Genomic DNA, 13,814 nt, shown 5'->3' on the forward strand with positions numbered 1-13,814 from the left:
CTCCCTAATAATGTGGAATAACCACAGAAACCTTGACATGACGAAGGCATATGTCCTACTTGATATAGGGGGAGAATCTTTTTGTTGTGATCTTCAGTTCAAAGATTGGATTGGGGCATCTCTCCACACAAGTCTGTTCTCTGCATAACTACTGAAAACTACGTCCAACTGACCCTGATTATTGTAGACAAACTATTCCTTCTTTTAGTCAAGTTGAGCCATAAATTTTTTCTCCTCAATTTCATTCAATACTTCATCAATTATCTGACATCTTATTCAGAATTTGTCTGTAGAAACAAATTAAAAAACCATTTGTTCTCTTCTTGATTGTACTGTTTATTATGCACGTTTTACTTCCATACAAGACTACACACCAGACAATCCCTTTCAGAAAAGATTTCAAACATTCAAACTCATATTAGATGTTAATAGCAAAACACTGCAACAATGAGTCTCATTTCCTAATCTCATCCCCTCAGTATCCTCTCATTTCATTCAGTTATATTCCATTAGCTCTGTTTTGATTTTGTTGAGATTCATTTCATAGTCTCTTGGCTCAGTGGTAAAGTGCCAAACTACAAATCCAAAGATCTCAATTTCGATCTCCATTCAATTCTAGAATTTTAGTCTTTCACTTATCACTTCTTTCACCTCTGGTAATGTTTGCTGAAGCGAAAAATGCAGAGTTGCACAATCGGTCAGAATCCACACGAAACGGTAGGTCCCCAGATAATGGGCTGGATCTAGATCTAGACTTACATCTAAATGGCTACTCTGCAAATCACATTTATAAGTACCTGGCAGTGTGTTCACTGAAACACCTTCACAATTCTCTATTATTCCAATCTCGTACAGCACGTGGAAAGAACGCACACCTATATCTTTCCGTGCGAGCTCTGATTTCCCTTATTTTATTGTGGTGATCATTTCTGCCTATGAAGGTCAGCATCAACAAAATATTTTCGCATTTGGAGAAAAAAGCTGGTGATTGGAATTTTGTGATAAGATTCCATTGCAACGAAAAATGCCTTTCTTTTAATGACATCGACCCCAAATACTGTACCATTTCAGTGACACTCTCACCCATATTTCGCGATAATACAAAACGTACTGCCCTTCTTTGAACTTTTTCGATTTACTCCAACATTTCTATCTGGTAAGGATCCCATGCTGCGCAACAGTATTCTAAAAAGAGCACGGACAAGTGTAGTGTCGGCAGTCTCCTTAGTAGATCTATTACATTTCCTAAGTGTCCTGCCAATAAAACACAGTCTTTTGTTAGCCTTCCCCACAACATTTTCTGTGTGTTCCTTCCCATTTAAGTTGTTTGTAACTGAAATTCCTAGATATTTAGTTGAATTTACAGCCTTTAGATTTGACTGATTTAGCGTGTAACCAAAGTCTAACGAATTCCTTTTAGCACTTATGTGGATGACCTCACGCTTTTCATTATTTAGCATCAATTGCCAATTTTTGCACCATTCAGATATCTTTTCTAAATCATTTTGCAATTTCTTTTGATTTTCTGATGGCTTTAATAGTCAGTGTTATCTGCAAACAACCTAAGATGGCTGATCAGATTGTCTTCCAAATCATTTATATGGATAAGGAACAGCAAAGGGCCTATAACACTACCTTGGGAAATGCCAGGAATCACTTCTGTTTTACTTGATGACTTTCCATCAATTACTAATAACTGTGACCTCCCTGACAGGAAATCACAAATCCAGTCCCATAACAGACGATATTCCATAAGCACGCAACTTCACTACAAGCCGCTTGTGTGGTACGGTGTCAAAGCCTTCCGGAAATCCAGAAATATGGAATCTATCTGAAATCCCTTGTCAGCAGCACTCAACACCTCATGCGATTAAAGAGCTAGTTGTGTTTCACAAGAATGATGTTTTCTAAATCCATGTTCACTATGCGTCAACAGACTGTTTTCTTGGAGGTAATTCATAATGTTCAAACACAACACATGTTCCAAAATCCTGCTGGATATCGACATTAATGATATGGGCCTGTAATTAAGTGTATTACTCCTACTACCTATTTTTTCTTGAATAATGGCGTGAACTGTGCAACTTTCCAGTCTTTGGGTATGCATCTTTCATGAAGCGAACGGTTTTATATGATTTTAAGTATGGAGTTAGTGCATCAGAATACTCCGAAAGGAACCTGACTGGTATACAGTCTGGACCAGAAGACTTGCTTTTAATAAGTAATTTAAGTTGCTTCAGTACTCCGAGGATATTTACTTCTACGTTACTCATGCTGGCAGCTGTTCTTGATTAGAATTCTGTAATATTTATTTCGTCTTCTTTTGTGAAGGCACTTCGGAAGGCTGTGTCTAGTAACTCTACTTAGGCAACACTGTCTTCGATAGCATCTCCACTGCTAACGCGCAGAGAAGGCATTGATTGTTTCTTGCCGCTAATATACTTCACATACAACCAGAATCTCTTTGGATTTTCTGCCAGGTCTCGAGACAAAGTTTCACAGTGGAAAGTGTTATAAGCTTCTCGTTGAAGTCCGCGCTAAATTTCAAGCTTCTGCAAAAGATGGCCAATCTTGGGGATTTTGCACCTGTTTAAATTTGGCATGTTTGTTTCGTTGTTTCTGCAACAGTGTTCTAACCTGTTTTGTGTACCAAGGAGGATCAGCTCTGTCCTTTGTTAGTTTATTTGGTATAAACCTCTCAATTGCTGCCGATACTATTTTTTTGAATTTAAGTCACATCTGGTCTACACTTATATTATTAATTTGGAATGAGTGGAGATTGTCTCTCAGGAAGGCATCAAGTGATTTTTTATCTGCTTTTTTGAATAAGTATATTTTTCGCTTTTTTTTTTTTTCTTCGAGGATTTGGGGATTACAATATTCAATCTCATTATGACAAGTCTGTGTTCCCTAATCCCTGTATTCGTTCTGATGCTCATTATTAACTCAGGATTATCTGTTGCTAAGACGTCAAGTATGTTTTCACAACTGTTTACCATTTGCATCGGCTCATGAACTAACTGCTAGAAATAATTTTCTGAGAATGCATTTAGCACAATTTCGGGCGATGTTTTATGCTTACCTCTGGAATTAAACATGTAATTTTGCCAACATATCGAGGGTAAATTAAAGTCACCACCAACTATAATCGTATAAGTCAGGTACATGTTTGAAATCAAACTCAGGAACTATCAACTTCAATTTCATGATGAGATAAACTACCTCTAACAGCAACAAACACCCCACCGCCAACTGTGTTTAGCCTATCCTTTCGGAATATCTTTAGGTCCTTTGCAAAAATTTCAGCTGAGCTTATCTCCAGTTTTAGTCACCTTTCAGTGCCTATATGATTTGAGCATCAGTGCTTTCTATTAGGGCTTGGAGCTCTGGTATTTTCCCAACACAGTTATGACAATTTACAACTGTTATACCAATGGTTACTGTACGTATGTTCTTCCTGTGTGCGGCCTGCACCCTTTGTGACTGAATACCTTCTTGTGTTTTCCCACGACCCTCTAACCTAATAAAGTGCCCAGTCCACACCACACAGCCCTTACTACCCATGTAGCTGTCTCCTGCGTATAGTGGACACCTGACCTATTCAGTGGAACCCAAACCCAACCACCCTTTGGTGCAAGTCTAGGAATCTGCAGCCTACATGATCGCAGAACTGTCTGAGCCTCTGATTCAAACCCTCCACTCGGCTCTGTACCAGAGGTCCTCAATTGGTCCTGTTGACTATGCTGCAAATGGTCAGCTCTGCTTTTATCTTGCAAGCAAGAATGGCAGCCTTTACCGCTTCTGTTAGCTGCTCAAAACCAGAAAGAATCTCTTCTGATCCAAAGTGACATGCATAATCGGTACTGACATGAGCAACTACGAGCAGTCATTTCAAAGGTCAAAGGAAGGCAGTGGCATAACAACTCCAATAGGAGCTTGTCTAGTAAAGCACAGTGGTGTTCAAAATAATCTTTGGTTTGAAACTTCCTGTCAGATTAAAACTGTGTAGCAAAACCTTTGTCTTTTGCAGAAAGTGCTCTAAATGCAAGGATAGCACTCCTGGATGAAAGGATACAGTGGAGGTATGGCTTAGCCAAGCCACAGCCTGTGGGCTGTTTCCAGAATGAAATTTTTACTCAGCGATGGAATGTGCACTGATATGAAACTTCTTGGCAGATTAAAACTGTGCCTGACTGAGATTCAAACTCGGAACCTTTGCCTTCCTCAGGCAAGTGCTCTTCGGATTGATGACTGCTTTAATAATATCTGTTTGAGACAATATCCATTCTGTTTGACTGATCTTCCAAGTCGTTTGCCATCTGGCAGAATTACAATGTCATCAGCAAGCTTTGAAGTTTTTCTTTCTTCTTCCTTGAGATGTAGCAGTGGTATGTCTGTCCGCTGTCCACACTCATCATGTCCCTTGTCCACAACTGGCTAAATTAAAATAATGAAAGAAAGCAAGTATAAGCATAACTAGCTGTACAGAGATGCTCAGTCGCGATAGGCAAAATAAAAAGATTCACACAATCATAGCTTTCGGCCATTAAGGCCTTTGTCAGCAGTAGAAACACATACACACACTCGCGCAAATGCACTCCGAGACTGCAGACGTGTGTGCAAGTTGCATTTCTCTCTCTCTCTCTCTCTCTCTCTCTCTCTCTGTGTGTGTGTGTGGGTGTGTGTGTGTGTGTGTGTGTGTGTGTGTGTGTGTGTGTGTGCTGACATAGGCCTTAATGACCAAAAGCTACAACTGTGTGAATCTTTTTATTGTGCCTATCGCGACTCAGCATCTCCGCTATACGGTGAATAGCAACTTTCCTTCTCTGGTATTGTTATATTCCATCCTGGATTTTCCATTGTTTGATTATAGCTGTATAGAGAATTTTATTAGAATAATTGTGGTGAAAAGTTCAACACGATCTGAGTAGCGAATCACAAGATATTCAACTTTTAATTCAGTTGATTGATCTACATTCACAAGGGCCAGATATGAGAGGGACTGTTTTTGATTTATGACAAATTCACAGATTTAGGCAATGTCAGACAATGTGCAAAGCTTATGCCAGTCACAACGCCATTGCTGTAATTCATGTAGGTCAGTGGAGTATCTTTACTTATATAATGTTTGCTGCCTTATTGTTGTGATTTAAATCATCACTGATGACCCATTTGGTACTGCTAGGGAGAGGATTCTGTTATTTTGTGTTTGCTGCAAAAGTGCCAGCATTTCCTAAACCATCCTAGTGGAGTGGAAGCATGATTGGCATCAAAGGTACAGGTTTCAAAACAGATGGCAGATTAATATTGTGTATTCTGGTACAAGTAACTTTCTCTTACATATTGGTAGTGTCTGAGGGAAGTTATAAGTGCGTGCATTGTGAATTTTGATTGAAGCATTTGTAACTTACTGTAACGAATGTTCATCTATGACAATGGAGGACACTGAGCATTGACAATGTATTCAGCTTCTTGGGCCTTCACAATATATTCAGCATCTGCCAGATTTGTCTTTGATTTACTGGTGTAACAACTTCCTCAGAGTGTAATTTTCTTAGCACAATCATTCTCTGAATTCATATAGTGGTGTACAATGTCCTGGTAGCTGTCCTATAGGTAAGATCAGGTAAGTTTGACACATGGGAAAAGTGTGGCTGGACGTAAAAGATACAGCACCAAAAAGAGTGGTACATTGCTGGTTAGGGTTTGGACTGCCATTATTGTCTTGTAGCAAACTGAATGTGTTATTGACATGACTAAGAATTCAAATGTACTTAAAATATATGAGAGGTATGGAAATAGGTTACATCCTGAATTCTAATATGCTTTCCAAATTTTTCCTTGGTTTCCTTCATCGCTTGTTAAAGTTACACAGCAAATAACATCAGTGATAGCCCACTACCCTTTCTCACTTTCTTCTCAACAGCTTCCCTTTCCTGTTCCTCAACTCAATTGCTGATAACTTTTTGCTCCTTGTATTTTATCCCTGCTACCTCAAAAATTCCTACGATTTTATTTCAGTCAATACCGTCAGAAGTTTTGTTTAAAACTGAAGATGTGATAAATGTAGGTTTCAGAATTGCCTCATGTATCCCTGCACTTTTACAAACCTCAAAGTGATCTGCCCCAATGGCAGCTTCTATCAGACTTAGCATTTTTCAGTAAATAATTTGTTTTAGTATGAGGGGCAGTCAAATGAAAACTTAACACCCACTGCAATGGGACCGTAGAATGATTCCATTCAAAAGTAATCACCACACACATTAAAGCCTTTATCCCAGAGATCAGATGATCAATTCCAGTTTCAAAGAATGCAGTATGCCACTAATGGATCCACAACCACACCCACTTTCGCACTTCCTCATCCAACTAAACCCGATGTCCATGCATGTATTTCTTCAGGTAGCCAAAGATGGGAAATCCACACAGTGCAAGATCTGGGTTGTAGGCAAGAAGTTGGAATGTTTGCCAACCAAAACTGCTGCAGCATAGCCTTCATCCAATTGGCAGTGTGGAGGCAACTTACCTTGCCTTGTGCTAAGTTTCCTGTCAAATGTAAGACCTAAAAATTTTGTTGTCTCCACGATTGGGAGAGCAACGGGACCGAGTCGTACGGACGGTGGGAGAAACTCTTTGTAGCACCAGAAGTTAATACAGACCGTCTTCTCGGCAGAAAAATGGAAGCCATTGGCGACACTCCAGGAGTAAAGACGGTCAAGAGAACGCTGAAGACAGCGCTCCAGGACACGTGTACACTGCGCGCTGCAATAGATGGTAAAATCGTCCACGAAAAGGGAGCCTGATACATCAGCTGGGAGGCAATCCATTATTGGATTGATCGCGATGACGAAGAGAGCGACGCTCAAAACTGAGCCCTGTGGCACCCCATTCTCCTGGCGAAAGGTGTCTGACAGGACAGAACCCACACGTACCCTGAACCGTCGATCCATTAAAAAAGAACGAATAAAAAGAGGGAGGCGACCGCGAAGGCCCCATGTATGCATGGTGCGGAGAATGCCCGCCCTCCAACAGGTGTCGTAAGCCTTCTCCAAATCAAAGAACACAGCCGCGGTCGGGCGCTTCCGCAAGAAGTTATTCATAATGAAGGTCGACAAGGTAACCAGATGGTCAACAGCAGAGCGGCGCCTACGAAATCCACATTGTACATTGGTAAGTAGGCGTCGAGACTCGAGCAGCCAAACCAATCGAGAGTTAACCATTCGCTCCATCACTTTACAGACACAGCTGGTAAGCGAGATGGGTCGATAACTGGAAGGCAAGTGCTTGTCAAAACTTCCAGTGCCAGACATGGACTCTGACTATTGTTACGAACTGTAAGTTAAAACTTAAGAAATTGCAACAAGGAAGTAAATTTAGGAGATGGGACCTGGATAATCAGAAAGAACTGGAGATTGCTGAGAATTTCAGAGGAAGCATTAGGCAACAAGTGACTACAACAGGGAAAGGAATAAAATACAAATGGAACAGGCAGCTCTTTGAAAGATGAAATAGTGAAGGCAGCAGAAGATCAAATAGGCAACAAGACAATACTTAACAGTAATCCTTGCTTGTCACAGGAGATACTGAATTTAACTGACGAAAAGAGACAATACAAAAATGAAGCAAGCAAAGGGGAATACAAATGTCGAAAAAATGAGATTGATAGGAAGTGTAAAATGGCCAAGGACAATTGACTAGAGGAGAACTGCGAGGATACAGATATTAGGGGAAAGATGGATACTGCCTATAGGAAAATTGAAGAGGTCTTTGGAGAACAGAGAAATTACTCTATGAATGTCACAATCACTGACTCAAAACCTGTACTAAGCAAAGAACAGAAAGCTGAAAGGTGGAAGGAGTATATAGAGGGGATATACAAGGAAAATGAACTTTAAAAGGCAATATTATAGAAAGGGAACAGGACATGGATGAGGTGGGAGATATGATACTATGAGAAGAATTTGACAGAGAACTGAAAGACGTAAGTGGAAACAAGGCCCCAGGAGTAGACAACATTCTGTTAGAACTATTAATAGCCTTGAGAAGCCATGCATGACAAAACTATTCTACCTAGTGTGCAAGATGCACGAGACAGACGAAATATCCTCACACTTCAAGAAGAATGCAGTAATTAAAATTCCAAAGAAAACAAGTGCTAACAGGTGTGAATATTACAGAACTATCAGTTTAATACATCATGGTTGCAAAATAAGATGAATTTTTGACAAAAGAATAGAGAAACTGATGACAGAAGCCAACCTCAGACAAGATCAGCTTGAATTCTGGATGAATGTAGGAACATGCAAAGCAATAATGACCCAACGGCTTCTCTTAAGATAGGTTAAGGAAAGGAAAAACCTACATTTATAGCATTTGTAGACTTGGAAAAAGTTTTTGACTATGTTGACTGGAATACATTGTTTGAAATTCTGAAGGCAGCAGGGGTACAACACAGGGAGCAAAAGGGTCTTTACAAGTTGTACAGAAACCAGACAGCAGTAGAGCGGGGCATGAAAAGAAAACAGTGGTTGAAAAGAGAGTGAGACAGGATTCAATCTGGACAATGAGCAAGCAGTAAAGGAAACCAAAGAAAAATCTGAAGAAGGAATCAACATTCAGGGACAATAAAGTTAAACTTTTAGGTTTGCCAATGAGATTGTAATTTTGTCAGAGACAGCAAAGGACTTTTAACAGCAGTTGAATGAAATAGACAGTGTCTTGAGAGCATAACAAGGATAATGGAATGTAGTCTAATTAAATCAGGAAATGCCGACGAAATTAAATTAGGAAATGAGAGACTTAAAGTATTAAATGCATTTTGCTACTTGGGCACTAAAGTAAGTGATGAAGGCCAAGATAGTGAGGATATAATGTGTAGACTGGCAACGGCAAGAGAAGCATTTGTGAAGAAAAGCAATTTGTTAACTTCGTTTATAGATTAAGTGTTAGGAAGTCTTTTCTGAAGGTTTTTGTCTCAAGTATAGCCATGTATACAAGCGAAATGGTTGTCATTCCCTCTGACAACCATGCCTCCATCCTTGCTACCCTCCCTGTTTTCCTTTCCCTGTTGCTTCATAACCTGGGTTGTGAGTAACAGAATCCACTTTCCCTTCTCCCCTTTCTTTCCCCTCTCTCCTCCTTGATGAAGGAACATTTGTTCCGAAAGCTAGGAATGTAAATTTTCGGTTCTGTTTTTTGTGTATCTATCGGCTGTACTGAGCTGAGGTAAGTACTGGCCAGCCCCTCTATCTCTTTGTTAGAAGATAAAATAGATAGCTCATGTAACTAATGAGGAGGAACAGAATAGCATTGGTGAGAAGAAATTTTTGCACATCTTGACTAAACGAAGGGATCTGTTGATAGGACATGTCCCGAACGTAAAGAATCACCAATTTAGTATTGTAAGGAAATGTGGAAGGTAAAAATTGTAGAGGGAGACCAAGACAAGAATACAGTAAGCAAGGCTCAAAAGAATGTGGGTTGCATTAGTTATTTGGAAATGAAGAAGCTTGCACAGGATAGGGTAGTACGGAGAGCTGCATCAAAAGTCTTCAGACTAAAGACCATAACAACAGGTTGCATCTTTCCTGAAGTGACACAAGCTTCTAGAGATTTGCTTTGCTTCTACAGCCATTCCTGTTTTGCAATTTTGCATTTCTTACCTCCTTTTTTTAGACCTCTGTATTCTCTTTTACTGGCATTTTCAAATTTTTCCTTCCGTCAGTTAAATTCATTTTATGTGTCAACCAAATATTTTTACTGGCCTTGCCTTTTTGCCTATTTGATCCTCTGATGCCTTCTCTACTTCAACTCTCAAAGCTACCTGATGGTCTCCATTGTCTATTGCTCCCTTTGAAACTCCTAACAACCAATTGTTTCAATGTATCCAGATCCTATCTCCTTGAATCATAAGAATCAAATTTAATTGTAATTCATACCCAAAATAAGTCACTTACAAGTTCCTAGTCTAAGCAATTCTCAATTACTGTTTGTTGGTCTGGCACCCTTACCAAATTGGACTAATGAAGGAGAAATTCAAAGACCAACTGTACAATTCTTCATGGGTTGATTTTATTTAATTAATTCAGGAAGACAAAAACAACAATAATCTTAGTTCACTGTTGCCCACAATGAAACTGAGTTTATTTAGTGGTTTTGTTCCCTGTGATTCTACTAAACCCAATCAGTACCCTTAAGTAGTAGTAAGAGACCATTCAATAGTTCCTTATTAGACACGATTTCTTCAAACTCTACCAACCCAAATGTTCTGTGTAAATGCAATGTTCAAAATTTCATGTAGACTAATTATACACATTTTGTAACACCACATCCTCAAGGCATTCAATGATTAAATACAGAATTCACTTAAAACTTATACAATTCATGGAATATTTAATAACAATTTGACAAGCCATTCTACTTACTCATTAGGCCTACATGAATGAAGCAGATAGTTACTTATCTATAGGAGAATGAAAAATTCAAACAGTGCAGTGTGATTAGCTTGACCTACCTCAAGCATCTGCTGCAGGGATAGTAACTGCACACCATTGTGATAGCTCCCATTCTTCACAGTGTTGTGACTAAGGGTGCAAGTGTGAGAGTCACTGAGCTGATCCGAAAGGTTGTCTCCTGTTGACAAAAGTTTCTTTAGATTAGCCAGTCATTCAATACTACAACATAGCTACTTTTATATCAACAACTCTCAGTCACAGGTGTCATTCAGAACCCAGATTAAGGAAAGCATAAACGACTGTTTGGAACAAGCAACACTGGTATCTTTAGAAAAAAGAAAAAAAAACTGGTGACATATTAGCCAGAAGATTATTCAAGAAATTAATTTATTCTGTACATTTCATTTTTAGCATATGACAAAACTACAGAAAAATATTAAACACAAACAACAAAAAATAAGATAGAAAAAATAAAATAATGAGATAGTATAGAACCAGTACTGGCCAAAAGAATCAAACTCCCATCCATAAAACAGCTACAAATTTCTGATTACTTTACATATAAGTTAACACGTTATATCAATATAATAGAGGGAAACATTCCACGCGGGAAAAATATATTTAAAAACAAAGATGATGTGACTTACCATACGAAAGTGCTGGCAGGTCGATAGAAACACAAACAGACACATACATACACACAAAATTCAAGCTTTTGCAACAAACTGTTGCCTCATCAGGAAAGAGGGAAGGAGAGGGAAAGACGAAAGGAAGTGGGTTTTAAGGGAGAGGGTAAGGAGTCATTCCAATCCCGGGAGGGGAAAGACTTACCTTAGGGGGAAAAAAGGACGGGTACACACACACACACACACACACACACACACACACACACACACACACACACACATCCATCCATCCATCCACACATATACAGACACATATATATGTGTGTGTGTGTGTGTGTGTGTGTGTGTGTGTGTGTGTGTGTGTGAGAGTGTATACCCGTCCTTTTTTTCCCCCTAAGTCTTTCCGCTCCCGGGATTGGAATGACTCCTTACCCTCTCCCTTAAAACCCACTTCCTTTCGTCTTTCCCTCTCCTTCCCTCTTTCCTGATGAGGCAACAGTTTGTTGTGAAAGCTTGAATTTTGTGTGTGTGTATGTATGTGTGTGTTTGTGTTTCTATCGACCTGCCAGCGCTTTCGTATGGTAAGTCACATCATCTTTGTTTTTAAATATATTTTAACACGTTATATGTTTGATGTTAGGTGTGTGGGTGAGAAAAAGTTTAAGAAAGGTTTGAATTATGTTTAAACGTTTGTAGGAAACTACTAAGTGCTCTCATTGTCTAAACTGTATGAGTATACTACGGATTTGGGGGGGGGGGGGGGGGGGATTTGCACTCTGTTCGCTAGTTTTTTTTTTCATTCATCTCAATGTTTATGGAGTAATATTTCCTGAACTGCTTGTCTTACAATGATGATTCTGCAGATACATACAGTAGTATGTATGTGGATACTGTTTGCAAAACATTTTGTGAATACAGTTAGTAGCACCAGCATCATGTCTGATGCTGAAGTTTTACTGCATGAACAGCACGAAAACTTTAAGTTAAGATTATACCTCTTAATGTGTAAATTATGACAATACTTTAAATTTTTAAACTCAGTCAATAATTCTATAAAATGATGGAACTGCTCCAAGAAGCATTACATAGGCAACGTGCAACTAGAACTGAGCACAATGAAGCACAAACCGGGTTAGCCATTTAGTAATGGCAGATTACAGCAAGTAATACAGAGATGTAAAGGGTAATTCCTTAACTGAACATATTTTCGCATTTAGAGGAGAAAGTTGGTGATTGGAATATCATGAGAAGATTCCATTGCAACGGAAAACGCCTTTCTTTTAATGACGTCCAGCCCAAATCCTGTATCATTTCAGTGACACTCTCACCCCTATTTCGCGATAATACAAAACGTACAGCCCTTCTTTGAACTTTTTCAATGTACTCCATCAGTCCTATCTGGTAAGGATCCCTACTGCACAACAGTATTCTAAAAGAGGACGGAGAAGCATAGTGTCGACAGTCTCCATAATAGATGTTACATTTCCTAAGTGTCCTGCCAATAAAACACAGTCTTTTGTTAGCCTTCCCCATATTTTCTAAGTGTTCCTTCCAATTTAAGTTGTTCATAATAGTAATTCCTAGGTATTTAGTTGAATTTACGGCCTTTAAATTTGACTGATTTATCGTGTAACCAAAGTTTAACGAATTCCTTTTACCACTCATGTGGATGACCTCACAATTTGATTTTCTGATAACTTTATTAGTCAATAAACCACAGCGTTATCGGCAAACAACCTAAGATGGCTGCTCAGTTTGTCTCCCAAATTGTTTATACAGATGTTGTTGTGGTCTTCAGTCCAGAGACTGCTTTGATGCAGCTCTCTGTGCTACTCTATCCTGTGCAAGCTCCTTCATCTCCCAGTACCTATTGCAACCTACAACCTTTTGAATCTGCTTTGTGTATTCATCTCTTAGTCTCCCTCTACGATTTTTATCCTCCACACTGCCCTCCAATACTAAATTGGTGATCCCTTGATGCCTTAGACATGTCCTGCCAACCGATCCCCTCTTCTAGTCAAGTTGTGCCACAAACTTCTCTTCTCCCCAATCCTATTCAATACCTCCTCATTAGTTATGTGATCAACCCATCTAATCTTCAGCATTCTTCTGTAGCACCACATTTCAAAAGCTTCTATTCTCTTCTTGTCCAAACTATTTATCGTCCACGTTTCACTTCCATACATGGCTACACTCCACTATACTCAATGTTAACAAATTTCTCTTCTTGCCATTGACAGTCTAGATTTTATATCCTCTCTACTTCGACCCTCATCAGTTATTTTTCTCCCCAAATAGAAAAACTCCTTTACTACTTTAAGTGTCTCATTTCCTAATCTAATACCCTCCGCATCACCCGACTTAATTCGACTACATTCCATTATCCTAGTTTTGCTTTTGTTGATGTTCATCTTATATTCTCCTTTCAAGACTCTGTCCATTCCGTTGAACTACTCTTCCAAGTCCTTTGCTGTCTCTGGCAATTACAATGTCATTGGCAAACCTCAAAGTTTTTATTTCTTCTCCATGGATTTTAATACCTACTCCGAATTTTTTCTTTTGTTTCCTTCACTGCTTGTTCAATACACAGATTGATTAACATCGGGGAGAGGCTACAACCTTGTCTCACTTCCTTCCCAACCACTGCTTCCTTTTCATGCTCCTCGACTCTTATAACTGCCATCTGGTTTCTGTACAAATTGTAAATAGCCTTTCGCTCCCTATATTTTACCCC

General features: G+C 39.2%; 1 protein-coding gene across 1 annotated transcript in view; it reads right to left on the reverse strand.

Moving 5' to 3' along the window:
- LOC126416897 (gametogenetin-binding protein 2-like) overlaps positions 1–13,814 on the reverse strand; it is a 134,023-nt gene that overhangs the window by 13,566 nt on the left and 106,643 nt on the right. Inside the window, exon 10 of the mRNA XM_050084784.1 lies at positions 10,514–10,632. Within this exon, the coding sequence (XP_049940741.1) occupies positions 10,514–10,632 (119 nt within the window). The remainder of the gene's footprint in view (positions 1–10,513; positions 10,633–13,814) is intronic.

This window comes from Schistocerca serialis, chromosome 1 (assembly GCF_023864345.2).
Source record: "Schistocerca serialis cubense isolate TAMUIC-IGC-003099 chromosome 1, iqSchSeri2.2, whole genome shotgun sequence".
Classification (NCBI taxonomy): domain Eukaryota; kingdom Metazoa; phylum Arthropoda; class Insecta; order Orthoptera; family Acrididae; genus Schistocerca; species Schistocerca serialis.